Raw genomic sequence first — 25,860 nt, forward strand, 5'->3', positions numbered from 1 at the left:
GGCAGCTATTATTGAGAAGGCAATGGAGACCTTTGGAAACAAATGGCGTGCCGTGAGGCGTCACGTGATGCTATCGGTGGATGACAAGCCCCGAGACGCCGGTTCATACTGTACTAGGCGTGGCGTGGGCCAAACCCATCGATTACCTCAACGAAAAGTACAGATCGCGACTTGCAGGTTGCAACCAAGAAATTGGGAAATTTAGCCACTCGGCGGGCAGACAACCGCGAACACTCGAAAAGAGTCAAATATTTCATCTAATGATATAGTTCAAACTCAACAATACTCCTCAGATCGAGATACACCTATCTCGACCCCTTTCGCCCACCATGGCACCCCTCGTCGACAACCCCCAGATCAAGCATGCCGAGCTGCTGCGCCCGTTGTCATTCCATTTCCACGCATACATCTGGCCCTTTACTATTATCTGGCCCATCTTCTTTGCCTTTTACTTGAAGCCCGAGCTCTACGAAAAGTACATTGGCGCGGAGGAATGGACTGTCGTTTGGGTTGGAACTATCATCACTCTACAGTCTCTCGTCTGGCTCAGCACACATTGGAGTGTTGATCTTGAGGGCAAGTTCAAGGCCTCCAAGGCTAAGGATATTGAGGATGCGGAGTTGATCAAGGTCATTCCTATTGCAAACGCCGGTTCCGCCGAGATTTGCAAGCTTGTTCGCGATAAGGTGGGGAGATTTTGATATTCAGAAACAGCTCAAATTACTAACATCGTCATTCCAGGCTGGTGGCAAGCTCAACACTTCGTTCCTCTTCCAGAAGCGACGCTTCCTCTACGATCCCACTACCAAGTCTTTCACTACTCTCAAGTATGATATCGATACCGAGCCCAAGCCTTCCATCGGCCACTTCCAGACTTCAAAGGGTATCCAGACCCAGACCGAGTTGTCGCGAATTGAGCAGCACTATGGCAAGAACGCTTTCGATATTCCCGTTCCCACCTTCACCGAGCTCTTTAAGGAACACGCTGTCGCTCCATTCTTCGTCTTCCAGATCTTCTGTGTTGGACTTTGGATGCTTGATGAGTACTGGTACTATTCGCTCTTTACTCTCTTCATGCTTGTCGTGTTCGAGAGTACTGTCGTCTGGCAACGTCAACGCACCCTGAACGAGTTCCGCGGCATGAGCATCAAGCCCTACGATATGTGGGTGTTCCGTCTGGGCAAGTGGACCGAAGTACAGAGCGACGAGCTTCTCCCTGGCGACCTTGCCTCTGTCAACCGAACCAAGGAGGATAGTGGTGTTGCTTGTGATATGCTTTTGGTCGAAGGTACCGCTATTGTTAACGAGGCTATGCTTTCTGGTGAGAGTACTCCTCTCCTCAAAGACTCCATCCAACTTCGACCCTCCGATGTTCCTCTGGACGCTGAAGGTCTTGACAAGAACGCTTTCTTGTGGGGTGGTACCAAGGTTCTCCAGATCACCCACGGAAACCCTGACCAGGAAAAGCCTAAGCTTTCCTCTGGTGTTCCACCTCCCCCGGATAACGGCGCTATGGCCATTGTCATGAAGACTGGTTTCGAGACTTCTCAGGGCAACCTGGTTCGAACTATGATCTATTCCACTGAACGAGTATCTGCCAACAATGCCGAGGCTCTCTTCTTCATTCTGTTCCTTCTGATCTTTGCCATTGCCGCCGCTTGGTATGTTTGGGATGAGGGTGTTCGCAAGGATCGCAAGCGCTCTAAGCTCATGCTTGACTGTGTCTTGATCGTTACCAGTGTCGTCCCCCCTGAGCTCCCCATGGAGCTTAGTCTTGCCGTCAACACCAGTTTGGCAGCTCTGGCTAAGCTGGCTATCTTCTGTACTGAACCCTTCCGAATTCCTTTCGCTGGTCGTGTTGATGTGGCTTGCTTTGACAAAACAGGTACCCTGACTGGTGAGGATCTTGTCGTCGAGGGTATCGCTGGTCTGGCTCTTGGACACGAAGATGAGATCAAGGACACCAAGGAGGAAGATGGTGCTCACTCTACCATGACTGCTGTCACAGAGGCTTCTCTTGAGACTAAGTTGGTTCTTGCCACCGCTCACGCCCTTGTCAAGCTTGACGAGGGAGACATCGTTGGTGACCCCATGGAGAAGGCTACTCTAACCTCTCTTGGCTGGACTCTTGGTCGCAATGATACCCTTATGAGCACCAACAAGGCGGGCAGCACACACGGTACCGTTCAGATCAAGCGTCGATTCCAATTCTCTTCTGCTCTCAAGCGCCAAAGTTCTGTTGCTATGGTTCACGGAAACGATATCAAGACCGGTCACAAGATCAAGGGTACTTTCGCTGGTGTCAAGGGTGCGCCCGAGACCATCCAGAAGATGCTCAAGGTTATCCCCGATGACTACGAAGAGACTTACAAGTACTTCACTCGCAAGGGTTCTCGAGTTCTGGCTCTCGCTTACAAGCAGCTTACCATCGACACTGAGCTTGGTTCTGGAAAGATCAATGATCTGAAGCGAGAGAAGGTTGAGTCTGACTTGACATTCGCCGGTTTCCTCGTTTTGCACTGCCCTCTCAAGGATGACGCCAAGGAGGCTGTCCAGATGTTGAATGAAAGCAGTCATCGCGTGGTCATGATTACTGGAGACAACCCCCTTACCGCCGTCCATGTCGCTCGTGAGGTTGAAATCGTCGACCGTGACGTCCTCATCCTTGATGCCCCCGAAGATAACTCCAACGGTGACAAGCTCGTCTGGAAGAGTGTTGATGATAAGGTCAGCATCAAGGTCGACCCCACCGAGCCCATTAACCCTGAGATCATTCGCTCCAAGGATATCTGTGTTACCGGTTACGCTCTTGCCAAGTTCAAGGGACAAGTTGCCTGGAATGAGATTCTGCGTCATACCTGGGTCTACGCTCGTGTTTCCCCCAAGCAAAAGGAGGATATTCTCCTTGGTCTCAAGGATATGGGTTACTACACTCTGATGGCTGGTGACGGTACCAACGATGTTGGTGCTTTGAAGCAGGCTCACATTGGTATTGCTCTGTTGAACGGAACCCCCGAAGATCTCACTCGTATTGCTGAACATTCCCGGAACACCAAGATGAAGGAGATGTATCAGAAGCAATGTGATCTCATGAAGCGTTTCAACCAACCCAATCCTCCTGTCCCTGCTATGATTGCCCACCTTTACCCCCCTGGACCTCAGAACCCTCAATTTCAGAAGGCTATCGAGCGTGAAGCTCAGAAGAAGAACGTTACCCCCGAGGAATATGCCAAGTCGCAAGGCTTCGAATTCGAAACCATCACATCTCCTGGCGCTCAGGCTCTTATGGATGCTGGTCCTCACGCTAACCGTCAAGGCGAGGCTGCTAAGAAGGCCGCCGGTTTCGCTGACAAGCTTGCGTCTGGTATGATGGAGGCTGAGTTGGGAGATGACGAGCCCCCTACTCTCAAGCTCGGCGATGCCTCAGTTGCTGCCCCTTTCACATCCAAACTCCGAAACGTCGTTGCTGTCCCCAACATCATCCGCCAGGGTCGTTGCACTCTTGTCGCCACTATCCAGATGTACAAGATTCTCGCTCTCAACTGTCTTATTACCGCCTACTCCTTGTCCGTCTTGTATCTTGAGGGTATCAAGTTTGGTGACACACAGTACACCATCAGTGGTATGCTTATGTCGGTTTGCTTCCTCAGCATTTCTCGCGCTCGTGTCGTCGAGGGCCTTAGCAAGGAACGTCCTCAGCCCAACATCTTCAACGTTTACATCATCGGCTCTATTCTGGGACAGTTTGCTGTTCACATCGTCACTCTGATCTACATCGCCCGACTCTGCGATAGACTTGCTCCGTAAGTTAACACTCTATCCTTCATGAGCTGATATGATAGTTAACATTTTATAGTCGCTCTGAGGATGTTGATCTCGAGGCTGAATTTGCTCCATCTCTGCTCAACTCTGCCGTCTACCTTCTCCAGCTTATCCAGCAAATCTCCACCTTCGCCATCAACTATCAGGGCCGTCCCTTCCGTGAATCTCTCTCTGAGAACAAGGGTATGTTCTACGGTATCGTCGGTGTCTCCGGACTTGCTTTTGCCTGTGCTCTCGAGCTGTTCCCCGACATCAACGAGGGTATGAAGCTTGTTCCTTTCTCGGACGAGTTCAAGACCAACATGACCGCCGTCATGGTCATCGACTACGCTGCTTGCTGGATTATCGAGGTCAGCTTGAAGAAGTTCTTCAGCGATTACCGACCTCGCGATATTGCCGAACGACGACCCGAGCAGCTGGAGAGGGAGGCTGTTCGCCGCGCCGCCGCGCAGAAGAAGAAGGACGAGGAGGAGGAGAAGAAGAGACTCGAGAAGGTTGCCGAGTTTGAGCGTAAGGTCGAGGAGCGACGGAGAAAGATTGAGGAGTGGCGAGCTGGAAGGACTTAATAGTCTTACTCAATCATAATATGGTTGAGATTTTGGTTTAGATCTCATGGGAGGCTTTAGAGTAAGCATACTATCATAGACAGGAGGAAATTATTACGGATGGGTAGGCTGGAGAAGCTAAGAGCCTGCTAATTTAGAGGTGTATACTATCGATGGGTAGACTTGATCATGAACACAACCAATTGTTTTAGTTGCACTTAAGGCTCAAAGTGACCACTTGTTAATGTCACTAAGTCCAGAACTGACCACTCCTGATTGTAGTACCAACATTCGCTTGCTAGTCAAATCCAGTCACTAAGCACACAATATCTTGGGGTATTTTTTTCATTCATTGCTATAGTACAGACACAGACCGGAATTCCAAGTCTATAGAGGTGGTAGAACAATAGGAAGAAAAGCATGGTATATCAATCGCTCATACACCCCGGCTCTTATTCCCGATCCTCACACGAAAGACATCCGTACTGAGAGTTTACCTTTATCCTTTTTTCCCCTTTTCGCCACAATACCCAGTTCTATTAAGCTAGGTCGTTCTCTAAAAGCTCGAAGTGAGCCCAGAGATCATTTATTTGGGAGGGTTGGAGGCAACGAAGGCAACGCCCTTCTCGATGTTCTTCTTGAGGTCGACGAGAGCAGCCTCAACGAGCTTCTCCTCGTTGGCATCGAGCTTGCCGAGAGGGTGGATCTTCTCAACACCCTCAGGGCCGAGCTCAACCTTGGAGCTGAAGAACTCGATGCCCTGGTCCTTGTAGAGAGGAGACTCGACGAAAGAGGGCTCAATGACACCCTTCTCGCCCTGGACAGCGCGGAGGATGGAGTCAGCCATGCGGGCACCAGCCATGGCCATGGAAAGGGTGGCAGAGCCAGCACCGTCCTTGGCCTTGACAACCTCATCACCACCGAACTGGACACGCTTGACGAGCTCAGCGTTGGAAGAGAGGTCGGGATGGTTGGACTGGGAGAAGAGAGGGACGATGGTGACACCGGAGTGGCCACCGACAACGGTGATGTTCTCGTCCTTGGGGTCGGTGCCCTTGATCTCGGAAACGAATCGGGAGGCACGGACAACATCGAGGGTGGTGACACCGAAGAGGGTCTTGGGGTTGTAGACACCCTCAGCCTTGAAAACCTCCTTGACGATGGGGACAGTAGAGTTGACGGGGTTGGAGATGATCAGGAGCTTGGCCTTGGGAGCAGCCTGAGCAGCGGCCTTGGCGAGGTCGCGGACGATGGAGGCGTTGGTGTTGAAGAGATCGTCACGGGTCATACCGGGCTTGCGGGGAACACCAGCGGGGATGAGGACAACCTCGGCACCGGAGAGAGCATCCTTGAGGCCGGCAGCGTTGGGCTCGTAACCCTTGACGGTGGACTTGGTGTTGACGTGGGAAATATCAGCAGCAACACCTGCATTTGACTTGTTAGCTGGCGGTCCAGATCTGGCGAGGTGGCAACAAGGCGAATTGAGCTAGAGCGAACGTGGTCAACATGACCGTTGCTCGATTCTCGTTTGTGCCAATTCGCAATTGTTTTTAACCTCGACCGAGAGAATCTGCTGATGTCGTTACGTACCGGGTCCGCCACGGATATCGTAGAGAGCGAGGTCAGTGACGCGGGGGTTCATCTTGAGGAGAAGAGAGAGAGGCTGGCCAATGCCACCGGCAGCACCGAGAACGGTGACCTTGGAGAGCTGTAGAAGGCATGTCAGTACTTGTTGGAAGCATTGGAACGATTTCAGCTGCTCTGAAGCCCAAATCTGATCTCATGATGGCTTCTCAACAGCCGGGCCGGTGTCGGTCGGTGAAGAGGAAAAAAAAAAACACAAAACGCACAAATCGGTGCGCTCATGAGTGAGGGTATTAACTTACGTCACGGGCGGTGGCCGAGAAAGCACGGCGCTGGATACGAGAAGCGGCGAACATTTTTGCGATTGATTAACTCTTCAATTGGAGAAAAGGGTAAAAAAGGACGGGATGCGGGTGGAAAGAAGAAGAGGTTGGCGATGAGCACTTTAAATACGGGGAGGGAGACCCGGAAGGAGGAGGATGGGGAAGCTCCAGTGCGACGCAATTCAAGGCATATTATGCCCCTTCAGGTTTAGCGTATCGAGCTGAGGGGCCGGAGCGGAGGAGGCTCGGAATTTCGATTTTTGAGAAGACACGGAAGACCGGACAAGAACGTCTTACATGATGAAATACCTGTTATGATCATATATTAAATCTCTCGACGTTTAGAATATATGACGGCTATATATGCTCTAAGGAAATATAGGAGTCTCAAGGTTGTTGCGCTGAAAACCACTTCGTCTAGGCCCTCTGATCACTAGATCTTAGGTGGAATATGTCAGTAAATCAAGCAAACCGAGACTGCATTAGTTAAGCATCCTGGCTGTCTGGTTGGCTCGCTTCGACATCATTCACTTATCCATTCATCCGGCACTGTAAGAAGCTTCCTTCAACTTACACCGAAATGCTGGATTTATGGACCCATGCGCGATGAACATCCAGCATAAAGCGGATCAATGGCTGTACGCTTGCAGAACCACATGATGGTTCATATATCAGATTTCTACGGGTACCTCGGAAAGAAAGAAAAGCTGCCACAAAACAATTGCACGTGTGCAGCATACGACAAAAGAACCGAGCACGAATAGCCTGTTGCATTTATGGTGAAATTATTTCTCAGCTGATTCAGCCAAGTGAACAACTGCCAAAGCCAGTCAAAATTGACTGAAAAGTTATTTCTAAAGGCACAGGATGGATCAAAGGAAGAACTTAAAGAGACAAACGCTGCTGCTTTGTTATGCAATGGAAAATCCGTCAATATGGAGGGACAGAAGGGCAAAAGTCGGCGTGTGAGTCAGCAAACAGAACGCTCTTAAACCTTTGGAGGGGCTAAGAAGTTTGGTGGGGGAGCTTCAAGCTATCTTCTTCAACGACGTCAACATTCCGTTTTTAACAACTTTCGCTCTTCACTGTCAGCGAAAAGAAGCCGGTCACTTAGCCACATTGAAGATCCAGAAAGCTTTGAGGAACCCCTTCTCTCACGAGAGCAACGAGCCATGTCGATCGCACAGCTGTCGCAGCTGTTACCGCTTCCCGACGAGGAGCTTAAGCAGGTACTAGATTACGCCTCGACTCTCTCCACAACAGAAGCTGCAGAGCATTTTGGAAACCTTCTAGGAGACTCTCCACAGGCCATCGAGTTTATATCGTCGTTTAACGCCCGACGGCAAACTTCGGCGCCTGGGAGCTCGTCATACTCCAATACCGCTGCGCCGCCTGAACCCGAATCACAGAATATCGAGGCCGTACCCAAGACGAAACGGCAACCAAAAAAGAAGAAGGCAAATATTCACACACCGCAGGCAAGACAAGTTAACGACTACGCTGCACCTGCGGGTACAACTTACAGCAAGAAGGATCTGAGCCTTGACTACATCCCTCAGCGTTCGAGCGCACCCAGCAGTAACAATGCTTCGCGATCGAACACGCCGAAACCAGACCCTAAGCCTGTCGCAAAGCCTCCATCTAAGCAGCATGCCTCAGCTGGTTATCTTATAGGGGAAGGACCATCGAAACCTAAACCTAAATCTACGCCTGTATCACGAAGCTCTACACCAAAGCCAGCTACAAGCACAAAGATATCTATAGCTGGAGGCATGCCGATGGCTGGAGCTTCGACTGCTATTTCTGATCTCGACGCTGCTATCAGGGCGCTGGAAATCTCAACAAATCCTACACTGGAGAATTCCAAGTCTAGGAAGTGCAATTGTGTCGCTACACGACACCCTCTTCAAGGCGCTGCGCCAAATTGTCTCTCATGCGGCAAGGTGATATGCATGAAGGAAGGTCTCGGACCTTGCACATTCTGCGGCAGCCCTCTCTTGACGCCAGATGATGTCCAAGCCATGGTCCGGGAGCTCAAGGATGAGCGAGGCCGCGAGCGAATGGCAGCTAACCGAGACGCCAATCGCCGTGCTGACGTTGCCAAGACCCCAGCGCCGTTTACTCAACCACGCGGCAACGACGGCGCTTCACTAAGCGACGCTGAAGCCAAGGCTCGTGCGCATCGCGACAAGCTTCTCAATTTTCAAGCACAAAATGCCAGGCGAACGACAGTCCGCGATGAGGCTGCTGACTTTGATGTTGGTGGAGCGCTTACAGGGACAGGCAGCATGTGGGCAACTCCTGAGGAGAGAGCAAGAGAATTGAAGCGTCAACAGAAAGTGCTTCGAGAAATGGAGTGGAACGCGCGGCCGGACTACGAGAAGCGAAAGCAAGTTGTGAGCATTGACGTGGTTGGCGGCAAGGTTGTTCGCAAGATGGCAGCAGTCGAAAGACCTGTGACTCCTGAGTCTGATGAGGACCCTGTCGACAATGGCGCACTTGGAGAGACATCAGCGAACAAGAACAGTGGAAGAGGCGGCGGAGCCTTTAGCGGCAATCCTCTACTGGGAGCGCTGATCAAGCCTGTGTTTGATGCAAAGGGCAAGGGTGCGGAGGTTGAGGGAAGAGAATCGAGAAAGAAGAAAGGATGGCAGAGGGTCCAGCATGATCTGAATAACAACGAGGAAGTGATTTTGGATGGAGGCGTTCAAGGGCATGATAGAAGTGATGAGCCAGCTTGTGGATGATCAGGCGGCCATGATGAAACTCATTTCTGGGGAAGATAGACATTTTCCATATCATGATAGACAGCGCAAAGGCTCATCTACCAAATTATGGTAGGAATTAAAATTGAAATAAGAGACGTAAATACCTGGCATTTCAAAGAATTCTCTCGTCTGTCAATGTTATATCCCAGCCTGTACTCTAGCTGCCGTTATCAGTGGTCAATGTTTACTACACACAATCATGATGGTCTACTATTGCCACGTGATCTCGCGTCATCAACGTCTCTGTCTGGCCCAAGCGTGTCATGGGGTCCCATTGAATGAGGGGGACAGGCGAAGTTGGGGTTACAGGGGTGAGGTCATTGCTGTCGTACTCATTCGTCTGCATTCAAGCTGAGGTATGATGTCGAAAATGATTTGCTACAGTGTCATGTGCTGTTCTACTCCAACAATCATGTCGTGAGTGTTTTTACTGATGCCTACGCGTGTTGCGCAAGCTCATATTCCATCATTTCTCAAAAGCCCTCCCAAAACCTTGCAGCGCCACGCGGCTTTTTGTATTTTCGAGGTGCATGAGTGGGAATGAGGTCTTTAATGGAAACCTCAGATCATGGCCCTCTCGTTTTTTCCATCACACCGTTGAAGTACTCATTAGACTAAACGCTCCTGTGCCTATCATCGCATTTCTTCCGTTGTCACATTATTCGAGCACGCGACCCGACTGGCTTGTGTCACTGAGGAGATGGTAAAGTCAGTGCTGTAACTTCAGCGGATGAACGCCCTGCAAGTTGCCCGAGGACAACCCTGTAGCCACTAAAGCTTAGTGTATCTTTAGCAGATTTCGGGTCTGGGCTTGGCTTGTCGGGTCCCCACGCAGCCGCACATTTTAAGGTATTTTCTACGCTCGACTCAAGCCAAGTCGCGTATCAGACCGCGTTGAGACCATGCCAAACCATAAACCACCAGTGCAGGCAGGTGTAAAATGGCAACCTAATTCAGTTGACTTACTGCAGCTTGTATCTATCTTTTTTTTTTTTTTTTTTGGCTTCTTGCTGAATTTTCACTTCATCATTTTCAACGTTCATCTAATTACAGCTCCATGTCGAATAATCGTAAATAAACAAGACGACATTGGATATCGTATCAAATCGTCAAAACCCAATAATTCCCTAGCTCCCTTGGTGGCCCGGATTTCCCGCCGCGTGGTCAGTCTCAGCATCTGTCTAGACCCTAGACCCTTCTCTCTGGGGCCCTCTAACGTGTGCGTCGCCCTCCACTTCAGTTGTCGGTCTGAACTCTCCAGCACCTCAAAGTGAGGGTTCACTTGTACAGCGGATCTACTAGGCTTACACGTTCTGGAATCCCTCCAATTGTGGTCCCCTCTCAGCGACTTGATCTTCGCCCTAACAACGTTCACAACTCCAAACCTGGAGGCTTCCTATTCCTGTCATGAGTCCAAATCAGCCTCTGGCTGAAATTGCGCTGGATAACAATCGCATTGCGCCTCCTCCCCCGTTCAAGACGACAGATACCCGACTGGACGCTCCCACTGAGACAGCACCAGCGACAGTGACGGGAGCGCGACAAGGTGGGGATTTCGCGGTACCACCACCCCCGGCCGACACGCTCTCGCGAGCCTCCCACTCAAACCCGATTGCATCAATAACGCCTACGCCAACGCCAACTGCTGCGCCTGCCAGCGATATTGCTGTTGATTCAACAGCTGGAGCTACAACCGCCCATGCCGTCGTTGTTGCAGCTATCGCCAAAATGCAGCGCAAATCTTCTGTCGACCGCGACGATGGCTCTACACAGAGCCATCCTCACTCAAACACCGATTCGCAAGAGACCACCATGACCACTTCTACAGATCCCGCATTCACACCCCCAGCCAGCGATGCCAGCAACTGCGCACCTGGTCCATCAAGTCAGGACAGCCAGTTGTTACAACTGTCAGAGATTGCTGCTGCTCAGCACAGAATCGCAACAGATTCCACAAATTCACGGAAGCGAATGGCCGATGGAGAGGTTAAAAGCCGGACAGATAGCCAAAGTCCCGTGAAGGGCCATTCAAGAAACCCAAGCGCTATTAGCAGGACATCGGCAGCAGGTGGCCATATTGGAGAGGTATGTCGAATGCGATCTCCCGAGAACCGCCTCTCCGTTCAAGGACGTGATCAATCGCTTGTGAAGCCACGACTAACACGTTTATTCTAGTTGTCCAACGAGTTAAAGACGCGTCTGTCATATGCCATGATCAAGGTCAACAAGGGTTGGCAGTCAAACTCACTTGAAGAAGTCGAGAATATGGCGTCCCAGGCCGCATCTCCAGTCTCAAGCACGTCGACAATACATAACCGACAGGGTTCCTCAGCAAGCCCTCGAATACCCATGAGCAAGCCACCGTCCTCGTCAGCTCCTCTACCACAACCATACGGCTCTGCTAGCCAACGTCGAAAATCAAATACACCTCCAAGTTCATCGTGGAACAAGCCTGCACTTGCGCCTCCAGCACCCATCCGGCCTTCAGTTCTCGTGCCTAACTCCCATGCGAACCCACGCCGCAACTCCCACCCCAATCGAACTCCGAATATGTTGACACATTCTCATTCCGCTTCACCTCACACGCCTGGTCAACCCTCAACTGTGCCGCATGGACCCATATTATGAGCACGACAGACGCCTGATCTCATGTCACCGCATCAAAATGTTAGGGAACAAGATGCTATTGAGACTTTGCTGTTCATGAGCAGTCCAGGCAACTCTGCCAATCTGAAGCACGCTTTCTCTCCTACGGGATCACCAGGGCCCAACGTTGGTATAGCTCGACCTCCGCCTCCACGACACGCGTTGCCTTCAGGGCCGAGAAAACCGCTTCCCACATCCCAACGGCAACCTCAGCAAACGCGAAAAGCTCCTTATGATAAATCACCCATGGCCCCGCCACCTGGATCGCCAATGGACCTGGATTCACCACAGCAACATCATGCTGCACAGAACAGGGTAGCACCCAGAAGGCGAACCATTGGTAGCCGAAGTCAATTAAGAGGGACGCTCTCGTTGCCAAGTGGTATCGGGCTAGGGAGCGGGAAAACAAGAAAACCACTGAGAGATGAGGATATAGAAAGGATGCTGGACAAGGCGAGTGTGGAGGCAGCCGACAGCTCTGATGATGAGGAGATTTTGATTCCAAGACGGGCTGTCGCGGGAGTCATGCAGTCATAAGGGGATGATATATATGTGTGGCCATAATAGGCGCCGCTCGTTCGGGTTGCCTTACCACCTAGAGGTCTGTTTTTCAGGTATCTTCACGCCGCGCTTGGACCTCGCGACTTGTCATATTATACCCTCGTGAGAGCCAAGTTACGAGGGTGTCGAGAGCTGGTCACTGTCGGTGCAGAATGGCATGAGAGGAGTTACGGAGCGGGTGGGCACTTGTGGCCTTGGAATATTATATTGGTCCGTGTTTGTCTACAGACCAGCCTGTTTAACTACGGTGTGGTGCATCTGACCATGGTTGGCTATTCATTTGGGTATAATGGGATAGCAGAGCTTCTTGCATGAAGGCACGAGACGAATCATGTGCCCCGCGATATCGCGAATATCGCCATGAGAAAATTGGCGTTCGAGGCAATTTGTTTCATATATATAGGGCTGTGGCATCTATCAATACCGCATTGCATCCGTGGTCCGACTCGCTCCACTGAAGACTTTCCCCAGGTCGTGGATACATGCACAACGTATACCGATATTTGGCCGCTTGAACTGGGCTGACTCGCGAACTGACTGATCAAAAGAGAACGTGGTTTATTCTGGTCGCATGTGTGCGCAGTCGCGCTCGTGGTCAGAAGCCATTTGGGTTTCACCTGGATAACCCTAGCCAGATTTACACTCTGATACTGCATATAACGCCTGCCCAATAACGCCTAACAAAGATTTCCACCCAGTCATATGCCACATCTCATACTTGGTTTTTGTACTCTGGGAACAGAACCATCACCAAACCCTGCCAGTCTGTGCTGGTCTGATATACTCGGTGATGCTCACAGCAACTGAGCTTGCTGGCCTTGAAGAGTCATATGCACTGCCAGGCAAGCCCAGATAACTACTCTGCGTGCGCCCCGGTCGACCCATAGGGAAATCCGTGCCGCTGGTCCTTCGACTCGCAGCCGTTGCTCTGTGCTCGAGCTCAGCCCATGCAGCAGCTGACCTTCGGCGTCGGGCATCTGAGCCAGTTGCAGCGTCGGCCAAGAAGAGAGTATAGTCGTTGGTGCTCTCACTGCTTGATTCGCTCGAGAGGGCGATACTACGTCTAGCAGTCAGGGCAGTGAGGGCTCGTTCCCGATGGTCCACATCGAGCTCGTCGTCTGTGCCGAAGCTTCTGGTAGTCCTGTTGGTGCGAAAGTTGTATGAGCAGAGGGTTGTCTCATCTGCCTCAGCCATCATGGTGAGGCGGTTAGAAGCTGTCTTTGAGAAGTCGCTTGCGGCGTGTCGGGGAACATAAGCGCCCCCATAGGCGGGATATGTGGGCGATTGAGGCGAAGAGTCATCGTCGTCGAATTGGTTGGCAGCTGAGGTAGACCAGAAGCGGGAGGCTCGTCTAGAAAAACGAGATTGTGTGGGTGGTGGAACCTATAAAGATATGTGAGAAAGGAGCATTGAAAGGAGAACTGGGGGCTTATTACCTCTTGAGGAATCACTTGGATGGTGTCATCATCTTCACTGTCATCATACAAGCGAACAGAGTTGGCGTGTCGTCTGGAACTAAGAGAAAGCCGGCGAGAAATGATGGAAAAGAATGACCTCTTGGGCGATTGATTGTTAGGGAGAGACTTGGATCGCTGAGTTCGTCGAGACTTCATCATGGCGATGATTGATTGATGTTGAAGAAAAGGAGTGTGATGTGGTATACAAGTTGAAAAAGAGAAGGAAAAATGAAAGAATGTTAAACGTGATGTGTATCAAAGTGAGACACTATCAACCGCGCTCCCTCTTCTCTTCTTCCTTCTTGAGAACGGGTTGGGCAAGGCTCGAGTTTATATCCACAAGGCCCCTGCATTTTCCCATATTCTACGAAGTAACCTCTCCCCAATTCAATAGTTGGTTTGAGAGGATATAAGCTTTAGGCTAGACTCTTTGGACGGGGGATGTGATACGGCTTCGACCGACGCCATGGCATGTTCTAGGGCGGGATGTTTGTTCATGCCTGGTTTAGAGTTAAGGGTTTTATTAGGCGCTTTGAAGTGTCTATACTGTTTCTAATCATGATTTGTGTTAAACAGATGATTCGGCGTTACGTGCAGCAGTTCTATTGGTGGTGTGATTCGATGCAGGGCTGCTGGTTGTTTCGGATACAGAAATGTCAGGCGTTGTTGGTTTGTTGGTTCGCTTGGACCCTGAAACTTCTGAGACAGGTGTGACGCCTCATCCCGACGATCTGGAAGCAAGGGTATTGAAACAGCCTCCACCATCTCGTCGCTTCTATGACGATAATGCAAATTGTTCAGCATGAACCGTTAAACGCTGTATTCAATGCCTTTGTTTCGGCGTCAGTACTCCTGAGTTCTTCCAGCTCTAAGCCTTCAAAGAGAAGGATATTCGTCGGGCATAGAAAAGAGGCCAGTGGAGAACTATTCAGTGTGGATATCGAGGTTGACGCCGCATGGTCGAATGCGGAAGTGAACTATTGACGCTTTTGGTGTGGAGGCGATTTGAGAACTGAAAGGGGAATAATGCGGTTCAAGAGAATGTGTTTTAGGAGACTATCAAGCTTTTTGATGGACTTGCCAATATCCATCTTTCCGCAACATCGGTAAACCCGTTCTATTCTGGAACGTAAGTTGGTCGTTGCGATAACAATCCTCAGTCAGCCATTATCCATCTTTATTCTCTTCTACCTGTCTCTTCTCCTTTTTGGAAAACCCCTCAACTGACTCAAATACACCCTGACAGAGGCGTTTCACACATGCCCAATAGCCCTCATCCCTTATAAGCTTACCAGTAAGGATGTATCCAGCGGCGTTAAAGATAAGACGTGCTGTCACTGCAGATCATATGACCTGTGCCTGGCGTTTAGTTACCGGTTTGGTGTTTTGCGCTAGGAGACCGGCTCACCCGTCCCTCATTCCTTGCATCTTCGATGGTCTGCTATCGCCAAGTCGAGACTTTGTAACTTGTACTACTGGAGTTTATGGACTGTGGCTTAGGAAATGGATGCAGGAACGGGAACTTTAACTGTTCGAAATGTTAGGGGCTAAATAATGGAAGTTGTTCTTCCGTTGCCTCTGACGTGTCAAAGCGAAGCATTGCCGGTGTTGGGACTGTCGTAGATTCGTGATGATCCACTGATCTTCATCTCAACCGAATAAAGTGGCTCTAAGATACAATACATTGCGTATTTTGACACATGTCAGACTACCTTTCCAGAGGCTATCCTCTATCTAAGAGTTCAGTTTGACTCAATCTCCCGTTCGTCCGTCTGTAGGTTATTTGTTATGTCTGAGACAAGCACTCTTACTTCCATCTACATTCCTTCCAAAGCACACTATCTTTGACACCCTCACTGACGGTATAAGCCTAGACGTTGGTGCGCCGAAGCTTGAATTACCTATTCCAGCGATGATTACGCCAGTGAGGAATGCGTAAATCATTATCGCCACACGTTTCGCGGAACACCAGCAACCTCCGCGGAATCGACCCCTCTATTCTATAATTATTCCATAATCCTTCTAGAATTTTGGTAGAAGGATGGTTGATCTACCAAGCTCGGTCATATTGATACGATAGGGCCCATATACTGTCACTCCTTGCTCAGAAGATTACTGTCAGCATCGTGAACGTCACTGAAAACATTGCTACGGAGGGCTCTTGTTCACAGGGTCAAAGGTAGTACAGCCATGGGTCTCTGCAATTTCGTATATTTCGTATTCAAGAAAATCCATCGCAAAACCCAGAAACTCACTGCACTTCTGGTTTTGACCTGTCCATTCGCATGGCGTTGTGGCGTTGAAGCTTGCACTAACCAGCGACTATACTCTTTTATATCTCGGTCATAAATCGTAATCAGGCAAAAAGAAAGAACAACTCCTGTATAACTCAACTCCAATGTCTTTCTGACATCGGCCGGCCCCGGACGCCCACTGCACGTCCGGCCGGATCTCATGTGTGAAAGGAATGATGAACCCAAATACTAGCAAGCAGGTTGAAGATACTCCGGCTCAGACCTCAACAGAAACAGGAACAGACACAACCTCGCAGGTGTCATTACATGGCATCTGCAACTTGGCAAGAGCGCTGTAGCCACCACGGATGCACTCTGCCTCAACGCCCTTGGCACGAAGGACACTGTTGGCAACACGAGCGCTGTCACCATCGTAGCACAGTGTCAATACCCTCTTTCCTCGAAGAATAGACATGAGAGCCTCGGCGCTAGCATTTCGGTTGCCGGCCTTGTTCTTGATGTTGAAGAGGCTCTCAAGCTCTAGCCAGAGCTCCTCGAGCATGGCGCAGTCATCGGCAGGATCGGCGAAAGGACTACCACTAGAAGGTCCATTTCGAAGCGCATCGAGGGGCATGTTGACTGAGTTGGGGAGATGGAAAGCATCATAGTCCGATGAGCATCGGAAATCTAGAATCTGAGTATTGGCCAAAGGTGTCAAAGCCTTGTCGATTTGATCTGCGAGTGACAAAACGGTGTCATGAGTACCCAGAGGGTGAATGGTGAAGTAGTTAGATAAAGCAGTCAAAGAGTCGAGCTCCCAGGCATCGTCGTATCGGTAAAGATCAACGTTCCTCAAACGCTGAGTCTGTTAGCTTAATCCTCCCCAGACTGAAATAATCTGACGTACCTCATTGCGAAGAGGGCTGAATTTCTCGGGGCCCAAGTTCTGGAAATACTCATTCAAGTATTGGAAGGGAAGATCGCAACACATAAACACACAGTGAATCTCGCCATCAGGGCCAGCGAGATTTGAAAGTGTGTTCTCCTGCTTGTGCTTCTCAATACGTTGGAACAGTCCCTTCAAAGTGAAGCCCGATGAGGGGCCACAGACAATACCCTGTCGAGTAAGGTCCAATGAAAGGGAGTATGAGTCTGGCGCGCCAACCTCTTCAAGAGCATCGTGAGATGTGAGGTACGGGAACTCAACCTCAGTCATTAACGAGTATTCTCGAGGGCCAGGGACACGCTCTCCAGCGTTGGTGCATACGCTATAAACATTAGTTCTCATGCTTGTCCGCCCAGGGTAGTGGACTTACGCAATTCTATACACAGAAGGCTTGGCTTGCTTGAAATAGGTACCCAGTCCGGTCATAGTGCCTGGGGCGGTGTTAACCAACATACTGCTTTGAGACAACATGAGCCTTACCAGCTGTGCCCCATTGACGCAGCAATCACATTGATCTCGGGGAGCTGACGGTGGATCTGAGGGCCAGTCCATCGCACATGAGCTTTCCAATTCTGCAAGCTGTTAGTTCTAGGTTTTAAAGATCCAAATTACGGCATAGAACTCACATCATCGTTGATGTATTGGTTGGGACTACACACAGACCCGGATTCTGCGTCCTTTCGAGCTGCAGCCCTGATACCACCTCGCTCATCAACAGGTGTAGGCTGAGCAGGTCCACCGAACAAAGTCCTTCTCATTTGTTAGTAATATTCTCAAAGGTCAAAGCTGCTAGGTTGCTTACACGTTGAGGCCAAAGAACTGCATCATGCGCAACTTTGTCTCACTTGTCTTGTTGCTGAGATAAGCATGGACATCGTCAATGCCGTGAAAAGCGCGAGCAACCATGGCCATTGAGATGACAGTTGAACCCGAGCTGCTCTCGACTATTGTCTTTGTCTTGCCGGGCTCCACGCCCTTTTCTAATAAGTTCATAGCTGCGGGAATTAGCTACATACTCGGTGATTTTATGTGAGATTGAATCACTAACCTGGCATCACCTTGACATTTGTTGCAGGGTGCATGGTCATCATCTTAGCATAGATTCGGACACCATCTTGACGGTATGGGTTGAGGCTATCGGGGATTTCAACAAGGGGCAAAGGTGGTGATTGTTCAGGATCGAAATAGTTGCGAACCGACTCAGGGCCCTTGAAAACATTTAGATGTTCAGAAGCAGTCATGTTGGGAGGTCACGTATGGTCTGCAAGGATCAATGGTAACAAATAAACACTGTGAATATGAAGAGGTCACTCAAAGTCTGTTGTTGTAAGACACAGAAACAGACGGGCAGATGGGTTGAGGGAGAAAGAAAAGAGAAAAGTTGGATCGAGAATCCGAGCATAGACCCAAGTTTTTAAGCATACATAGCTCTCGAAACGAGCTGCTGAAATAAAACCCTGCTGGTCTTGCACCCACGCTTCTCTGGGTCTAACAGCGGAGATGTCACATCCACAACTGAGTTCTGGGTGACCTGAATGCTCGAGCAACCCCGGGGAGAGTGTGCACGATAGACCGACGTCCATCTTAATTGGCGTGAAGCCGTGGGTAGCAGTTAATCCCACGCACGCAGCGTGTAAGCTCAAATGAAACGGCTGGGTTAAGATGCATAAGAATTGCGGTATGTGGTTTCTTTGACCAATTGCAAACCCCACGATGAAGCCACCAGGGACCCGATACCAGGATGAAGAAACTTGTTGACCAATACAGTGAGAGAAGTCTCGACGAGAATCACTAGCGTCTTCGGGTCGTCGTCACTTTCTTCGGACCATCGGCTGTGGAGCTTGAAAGGCCAAAGAATCCTGCAACATGGTGGATATTGGTTGGTGGGCTTGACTGCGCACAAATGGGTCTGAGGTGACTCGGGAACGATGAGTTGCACCCTTTGACAGCAAGAGAACAAATCACAGCTTCTTGAGCATAATCACTTGAAGCTAGCGGCGGATGGGGGCGAACAAGGCGGAGTTGATTGAGCGTTCTGAGTCTTGGCTCTTCTCGCCCTGTCAAGACAGTTGAAGTCTCTGGGCTGAAATCAAAGCGGATAGTTGAGCCGGCCCCTACAGCTGCAGTAGTCTCTATTCATCCATGGTCGATCAAGACTGGGAGACCTCGGAGTTTGCAAGACTATTAAGCCCGAAATTATGCGGTATTTTTACGGAACATTGAGTTGTAAATGTAAATGGGAGTCTCTGCACAACCTCGGCTTCTGTGGATAATAAGACATCATAACAAGAAGAGCGTGGCGTTGTGTAGCGGGGAGTTCATCGGTCCATCTGGAATTTTTGAGGCTCGATGGTACTCCCCGCTGGTGCTGCCCCGCCCGGAAACACCAGCGACTGGCGTCAGGTGATCAGACACGTGTGATCCACAGCCCAAAGTGGAGTCGAAAGAAACTTGGTGGAGCCGATACCGGAAGCCGTTAGCATCAACTCTGTCTGTTGAAAACATCCATTTCATGGCATCATACTCCAGACTATTAACCCAACAACCTCTAAAATAAAGCTAGAACTGGACAAACAAGTTGCCTACACGACTCAGCTATAAACTCTCTTTCCTTCGCTTAGCAAATTCTCCGCTTTCAATTGCTCAATTTGCGATTTAATTGCCTTGTTTGGAGTTCAAAGCTCCATATTGTGATGTGCAAGCAACACGAGAAAACGCCTCCCTTTATTATAAACCCGCTTTAATGTGAAGAGATGAAGTTTCAGATCCGCCATTTTTAGCTGCTGGACCCCGTTAATATGACGGCATTACAGCGATCCCCCTATGGCAGTGGAGTTGTTCGTAGCATACATATTATAGACAATTCCGCGTCGTTTCACAGATCATGTTATGTTTGTTTCGGCGATCGGAAGGAAGGGTTCTCGCATACAGTTGTTACAGGAACTTGGAAGAAGGATATCAATCACTTCATTACACAGACGGCACCTCCCGTCTTTGCACCTACACGATAATCTTCTGATCAGTTTTTCAAAACATTACAAGATTTAGTCCTTGCTTTAATACTTTTCTCACACACTGGTTGTGTTAAGTAGGACCATGGTTCCTATGATATTCTTTACAGCCTTGGCCCTGGCTGGTTTCAGTACGGCCAAATTTGTCAAAGTCGAAGACACTTCTGTCCTTCCAGTCGGTTGGGAAAAGATCGACCAGGCTGTCGATTCTAGCCATACGTTGCGGCTCTCTATCGCTTTGCGACAGCCTGATATCGACAACCTGAAGACGAACCTACGAAGACGCGATTGTACATCTGGGAAATACACCCAGAACCACCTCACTCAAAAAGAGGCACTCGCCCTCCGAGATCCGGATCAAAAAGATGTCGGCCAGGTACTGGGATGGCTGAAGAGTAAAGGAGTCGCAGCAAAGGCAACGCCGGATAAGGATTGGATTCATGTCAAGACAACTGTCAAAGCTGCGGAAGATCTACTCGATACCAAGATTGGCTTTTACAAGTTTGAGGACCAAAAGCCTGTTCTTCGGACAAAACAATATTCGGTACCTGAGTCTGTTGCCGATGCCGTCAACTTCATTCACCCGATTGCCAACTTCATGCGACCCAAGAAGGAACTCACCACTCCCGATCCAGCTCTGACACCAAGCATGCTTGAAAGCCTACAGCTCGAGAAGCGTGCCACTCCTTGCAGTCGGGCTGTAACCCCCGACTGTCTCCGTGAGCAATACAACATCAGCTACCCTGCTTATAATGGTAGCTCTCAAATTCGCTTCGGTATTGCTGGCTTTCTGGAGGAGAACGCCAACTACCAAGACAGTAACGACTTTCTCAGAATCTATGCAAAGCCCCTTTACGAAGCCCGTTACAACTTCTCGGTCCAGTTGATCAATGGTGCTGAGAACTCGCAAGAACTTTTCGACTCGGGAAACGAGGCGGCTCTTGATGTTCAATATGGCATGGCCCTGGGCTATCCGACTAACATCACTTACTATCTTGCCGATGGTCGTGGGCCTACCTTGGATGACGATGGTGAAAAACTGCCCGAGGAGTACAACGACAATGAACCCTATCTCGAATTCCTCGATTACCTTCTTGATCTCTCTGATGACGAGATCCCTCATGTCCTCTCCATCTCTTATGGCGATAACGAAGTCTCAGTTCCCCGCAAGTACGCCGAGCGTGTTTGCTCCTTGTTCGGTCTTCTGACAGCACGTGGTACAACCATCGTGGCAGCTTCTGGTGATGGAGGTGCAAAGGGAGCAAGCAACTCAACCTGTCGAACCAATGACGGTAGCGACAAGGACGTTACCATGTCTGTATTCCCCGCAACTTGCCCATGGGTCACAAGCGTTGGCGGCGTAACTTCTGGGGTAGAACCCTTTGAAGGTGCTGAGTTTAGTGGAGGCGGTTTCTCTCAGTACTTCCCTCGCGAGAAGTGGCAGGATTCTTCCATCAAGAGCTATGTCAAGGCTCTTGATGGCCATCTCAACGGCCATTATAACGCCAGCAACCGAGGAGTACCTGACATTTCTATTTCGGCCACCAGTTTCATCACTCGCTTGAAAGGACAGGCAGTTGGTCTTAGAGGCACCAGCGCAAGTGCGCCTGTCGTTGCAGCTATGCTTGCGCTAGTTAACGACGCACGTGTCCGAAAAGGCAAAGAAGTGCTGGGCTGGCTTAATGAAGTCCTATATTCGGAAGAAGTGCAAGCAGCTCTTCAGGATGTTACCAATGGAGAGAGCCGATCGTGCGATTTCAGAAAGGGTGGCAGCCCAGGAGGCTGGCCAGCAGCAAAGGGTTGGGATGCGATCACAGGCCTAGGGGTTCCATCTGATTTCCAGAAGCTGTTTGACGTGTTGGTCCATATCTGAAGGGAGATCAGTTGTCCGTTTTCGATTCTAAATGGTGTATTATTATTATTATTTTTTTATTTTTTATTTTTTTTTTTAAAAAAAAAATAATAATAATAAAATAAAATAAAAAAAATAACAATAATAGAATTAATAGCTCAGTTTAGGTAAAAGTTGGGTGCTTGCATTAGGTGCTTTGATTGATCTTGTCGCGTGTTTTTCGAGGCTCACTGTCAATCAAGTTGACCATGTTTGGATCAGTGGAACCGAACCACTGCCGTGTGATGGGCAGTTCAGCGGTCTAGCGGCATTCCCGCGCCCGCCGTCAGCAGTTCCCTAGGGCCCTTGAACTAAAGACCCATTGATAGGTCCCTCAGCCCAGCCTTTTGGAAGAGCGCGTCACAATCAACAGGGACTTGGACACAAAGTCCTCGACCCGCGTTCTGGCATTTTTCTGGATATTTATTTCTCTGCTCTGACACTTGCGGGTTGAATAAGCAGCACAAAAAGGCACGGTCCGTGTTCAAGTTGGCTCGTAGTAATCTTGTTGTTATCGTTGCTTATACCGGCCATTGACGATCACTCGACTTCGGCGCGGTCCCCTCCCGGTCGCGACCCCAGCTCTGGACCTCTTTAACTCCAAGTCGCTTGCCCGCCACAACCTTACTAAGTGAACTTGAACCTCACACCACAAATAACCTCACAGACAATCACGTCCCCGACGAAACAACCGTACCCGTACCATAATGACGACAAGCTTCTCTCGAACCTCTCTGATATAAGCTTCTCCTGTGAATCTCGTCGTCGGCTTCACGCGATCGCGGCTTAGACCCGCCTGCAATTGTATCGCGACGCGGCCGACTTTCTCTGTTCACATTGCCCACAATGCCAACTATCCACGTCTCCAGAGACTCCCAGGACGAACTACAAGACATCGCCAATGGCCTACTAAAAGCCCGCAAGGTCATTGTAGTAACCGGTGCTGGGATCAGTACAAATTCGGGCATTCCTGTGAGCTCTCTCAGAAACTCCAGCGCTTGCCAGATGCGCTTCGGAGTGACTTCTTGGTACACTCAATTGTCGGTAATAGCTAATCGGACTAGGACTTTCGTTCTGAAAACGGTCTCTACTCCCTAATCAGCGCTCAATTCGACGCGGCAGCGCAACAGGCGCGTCTGAACGAAGGCTCGAGCGATGATAAACCCACCGACTTGGACATTCGCCGGCCAGCCAAGAGGAGAAGAATAGTTCACGATGTGTCTGCCAAGGTTGAGGAGGGCCCGGTCGGTATGAAGGAAGAAATAGAAGTTCAGCTGGAAGATCCCGAACCGGATCACGAAAAGATCGCAGACACAATTCAGGTCGAAGGCCACCCAGACGATGAAGAGCAGCAAGTCCGCTCAGATGGGATGCCCGTGGTAAATCCCAGGACGACCCGCTCAACAATAGCTGTGGCCCAGCCTCCGAGTTCTCCTCTGTCTTCGCCTCCGCCCGAGGGTCTAAATATTCCACCACCGTCAGTCTTCCGGAGGACGCGACGCAGTCACTTGACCGATTCTACAATTCCACCAAGCTCTTCACCTCTATCATCACCTCCTCCCGTCTTGTTTGACCCATTCTCTTCCGGTACATCCTCAGAAGACGCCCCAAGTCGGCGCAGCAGCACATCGCCATCAGAAGTCGACGATACCCCGCCCTCAAATCCAATCAACTTATCGCAAGCAAGTTTTGGCTCTGGCAAGAATACTTTGCCTAATATGAAAGGAAAGGATATGTTCGACGCGTCAATATGGTCAGATCCTCTCCGAACATCTGTTTTCTACACATTCGCGACCACGCTACGCCAGAAGGTTAGGGATGTGGAACCTACAAGTTCACATCGTTTCATCAGTCATTTGAGAGACCGTGGCAAGCTCGTGCGCTGCTACACTCAAAATATTGATCAGATCGAAGAAAAGGTTGGACTATCGACATGCCTCCACGATGGCCCTGGAAGCCGTGGGCGCTTTTCAAGAAAGTCGACAGCCAACATAAACCAGCTCAACAGGATGGTTGACGAGGTAAATGCCATGACGGACACAAATTCTTCAGACAAGTCTCAGCAGTCGTCGGATAACGAAGCTAGCCAGCAGTCTCAATGCAGTCAGCCGAATTTTGAAAGCACGGTGCCTGCTTCTCAAGCGGAATCCGACCAATGTGCGACAGATGAAGCCCTGACCGCAGTAAGAAATCTGCGCCGCGACCTTCCAAAGTCAGGCGTGGAATGTGTTTTCCTCCACGGATCATTAGAGCTTCTACGATGTTTCTTGTGCGGTCGAGTGTGCTCGTGGGATGACGACGAACGCCAGCTAGAGACAATGTCAGGCCAGCAGCCTGAATGCCCTCACTGTGTAGGCGCTACGGTTGCTCGAGAAGAACGCGGCAAGCGAGCATTGGGCGTCGGAAAATTAAGGCCCGACATTGTGCTCTACGGCGAGGAGCATCCCAACGCGCACCTGATCAGCCCCATTGTTACACACGACTTAGCTCTATGCCCTGACCTTCTATTAATCCTTGGTACTAGTTTGCGAGTCCATGGACTGAAGGTTATGGTCAGGGAATTCGCCAAAGCAGTTCACGCAAAAGGTGGTAAAGTTGTCTTCGTTAACTACACCAAGCCCCCGGAGAGCTCATGGGGTGACGTTATTGACTATTGGGTTGAGTGGGACTGCGACGCCTGGGTATCTGATTTACAAGACAAAATCCCCAAGCTATGGCAAACGCCCGAGCCTCCCAAACTTAAGAAGAAGCGGGAGTCTAGTGGTGTTGCTGAGGACGCCGAAAAGACTGAGACGAAGCGCCCTGTTGCAGCTTACCCAGTTGCCCTCCGTGATACAAAGGCTACAGGGGCATATTGGAGCTCGAGAATAGTAAAAGAGCTGCACAGAATAACGGGCCACGATCTTCTAGAATCGCCAGTCTTTACGCCGCCAGCCATTATCACAACAACAGAGACGCTCCCACCTGCCCACACGCCTCTGAAGACACCCCAAGGCAAACCTGATCGAGTCAGAACTAGAGCCCAACGGTCGCGCAAATCTGCACCAGGTGTTCTAGAGCGATCCAGCATGCCTCCCTCGACACTCAATCCCAATCATGGGCGAACTCTGCGAAGTACCGAGACAAGAGCGCACCTCTTAGGCGATGAGATGGCGCCTTCGAATGAAATCATTACACATGAAAGGGTGCTTCTCCACGGAAGCTCGATAGCCAGTCTAGTCAAGTCGAGAGCACGAGAGCGCAAGCGCAAGAAGATTGATGGCGAGGAAGTGTCCCTTCCCTCCAAGCGAACACTAGGTTCACTCCGACTGGCTCCGTTGAGGCCTCAGCCATCAGATCCCCGCGATATCATACCTTTCGACCGACTGCCAACAATGGAACTCCCTCCAGATACCCCGGAACCATACACAGAAACTGGGCAATTGCAATCCATCTCACCGGTGATGCATCATACGGAACCGTTAATGCCTGTTTCGCATAACACGCGAAAGCAGACACATATCCGACGTAGCCAGGCATCTTTCATGCGCGGCCAGGATCTCGCTGCAAGTCCGGCGCCTATGCTGCCACCAGAGATGTCGCATGGACTATTGGTATCTTCACATGACCGGTGCAACCTTGTCATGAAGCATGTTCGCTCACAGAGGGAAGCGGATGCAGCTTTGGCGCTATCTGCGCTGAGCCAGGGCGACGCACGTCCAGTCATCACCAAAGAGTTCGCCATACCGCCGTGTACGGGCGTCGGGATACGCAAGTCGGCAAGGTTGATTCACAGGTCTGGCACGCCTACGAGCACTTAGGGCAGGGGTTGTTGGCTTATGACGGACGATTGCAAAGTTCACATACAAAGAGTCGCAGGTTAGCGAGAACATCAGGGCCCAGATCCCTCGGAGCATTTATGACAAGGCGTTCGGGATGGCGGATAAGCCAAGTAGCATTACACTACAATTGATTGAATGAAAGTTGAATTTCTTTTTCCAAGGCTCACATGCTGATTAATTCTTCTCCGCGATCGGCGCATGCCAAGGTGACTCTTGAAGAATTGGAGACCCTCCCCCAGCTCTGGGTATCT

At 50.2% G+C, this 25,860-nt stretch overlaps 8 protein-coding genes across 9 annotated transcripts; 5 read left to right on the plus strand and 3 right to left on the minus strand.

Annotated features, from left to right (window-relative positions):
• The first annotated feature begins 56 nt into the window (after positions 1-56).
• FOXG_10418 (ATPase) lies at positions 57-4,606 on the plus strand. The gene is made up of 3 exons (XM_018389745.1): positions 57-686; positions 742-3,803; positions 3,857-4,606. Exons 1-3 carry the CDS (start codon positions 330-332, stop codon positions 4,386-4,388), a joined length of 3,951 nt encoding a protein of 1,316 aa, XP_018248074.1. The 5' UTR covers positions 57-329; the 3' UTR covers positions 4,389-4,606.
• On the minus strand, positions 4,471-6,570 carry FOXG_10419 (malate dehydrogenase, mitochondrial). Of its 2 annotated transcripts, XM_018389746.1 has the most exons (3): positions 6,254-6,570; positions 5,958-6,075; positions 4,471-5,792 (listed from the first exon to the last, which is right to left on the minus strand). In XM_018389746.1, exons 1-3 carry the CDS (start codon positions 6,305-6,307, stop codon positions 4,954-4,956), a joined length of 1,011 nt encoding a protein of 336 aa, XP_018248075.1. In that variant the 5' UTR covers positions 6,308-6,570; the 3' UTR covers positions 4,471-4,953. The 2 variants fall into 2 exon arrangements, with proteins under 2 accessions (XP_018248075.1, XP_018248076.1); XM_018389747.1 differs by having other exon boundaries at positions 5,958-6,570.
• A 419-nt stretch (positions 6,571-6,989) lies between these two features.
• FOXG_10420 (uncharacterized protein) lies at positions 6,990-9,153 on the plus strand. Its single transcript, XM_018389748.1, has 2 exons — positions 6,990-7,239; positions 7,301-9,153. Exons 1-2 carry the CDS (start codon positions 7,188-7,190, stop codon positions 9,019-9,021), a joined length of 1,773 nt encoding a protein of 590 aa, XP_018248077.1. The 5' UTR covers positions 6,990-7,187; the 3' UTR covers positions 9,022-9,153.
• A 1,296-nt stretch (positions 9,154-10,449) lies between these two features.
• On the plus strand, positions 10,450-12,225 carry FOXG_10421 (uncharacterized protein; the record flags this gene model as incomplete). The annotated part of the gene is made up of 3 exons (XM_018389749.1): positions 10,450-11,127; positions 11,218-11,646; positions 11,680-12,225. 3 exons carry the CDS (start codon positions 10,450-10,452, stop codon positions 12,223-12,225), a joined length of 1,653 nt encoding a protein of 550 aa, XP_018248078.1.
• A 771-nt stretch (positions 12,226-12,996) lies between these two features.
• FOXG_10422 (uncharacterized protein) lies at positions 12,997-13,862 on the minus strand (the record flags this gene model as incomplete). The annotated part of the gene is made up of 2 exons (XM_018389750.1): positions 12,997-13,632; positions 13,686-13,862. The coding sequence occupies 2 exons, from the start codon at positions 13,860-13,862 to the stop codon at positions 12,997-12,999; spliced, it is 813 nt and encodes a 270-aa protein (XP_018248079.1).
• Positions 13,863-15,981: 2,119 nt separating this feature from the next.
• FOXG_10423 (cysteine synthase A) lies at positions 15,982-18,127 on the minus strand (the record flags this gene model as incomplete). The annotated part of the gene is made up of 7 exons (XM_018389751.1): positions 15,982-16,799; positions 16,848-17,208; positions 17,257-17,340; positions 17,367-17,458; positions 17,513-17,636; positions 17,689-17,881; positions 17,935-18,127. The coding sequence occupies 7 exons, from the start codon at positions 18,125-18,127 to the stop codon at positions 16,218-16,220; spliced, it is 1,629 nt and encodes a 542-aa protein (XP_018248080.1). The 3' UTR covers positions 15,982-16,217.
• A 1,569-nt stretch (positions 18,128-19,696) lies between these two features.
• FOXG_10424 (uncharacterized protein) lies at positions 19,697-21,845 on the plus strand. The gene has a single exon (XM_018389752.1). The coding sequence runs from the start codon at positions 19,983-19,985 to the stop codon at positions 21,768-21,770; it is 1,788 nt and encodes a 595-aa protein (XP_018248081.1). The 5' UTR covers positions 19,697-19,982; the 3' UTR covers positions 21,771-21,845.
• A 313-nt stretch (positions 21,846-22,158) lies between these two features.
• On the plus strand, positions 22,159-25,805 carry FOXG_10425 (uncharacterized protein). The gene is made up of 2 exons (XM_018389753.1): positions 22,159-22,760; positions 22,853-25,805. Exons 1-2 carry the CDS (start codon positions 22,635-22,637, stop codon positions 25,586-25,588), a joined length of 2,862 nt encoding a protein of 953 aa, XP_018248082.1. The 5' UTR covers positions 22,159-22,634; the 3' UTR covers positions 25,589-25,805.
• The last annotated feature ends 55 nt before the right edge of the window (positions 25,806-25,860 follow it).

This window comes from Fusarium oxysporum, chromosome 7, assembly GCF_000149955.1.
Source record: "Fusarium oxysporum f. sp. lycopersici 4287 chromosome 7, whole genome shotgun sequence".
NCBI classification, from domain to species: Eukaryota; Fungi; Ascomycota; class Sordariomycetes; order Hypocreales; family Nectriaceae; genus Fusarium; species Fusarium oxysporum.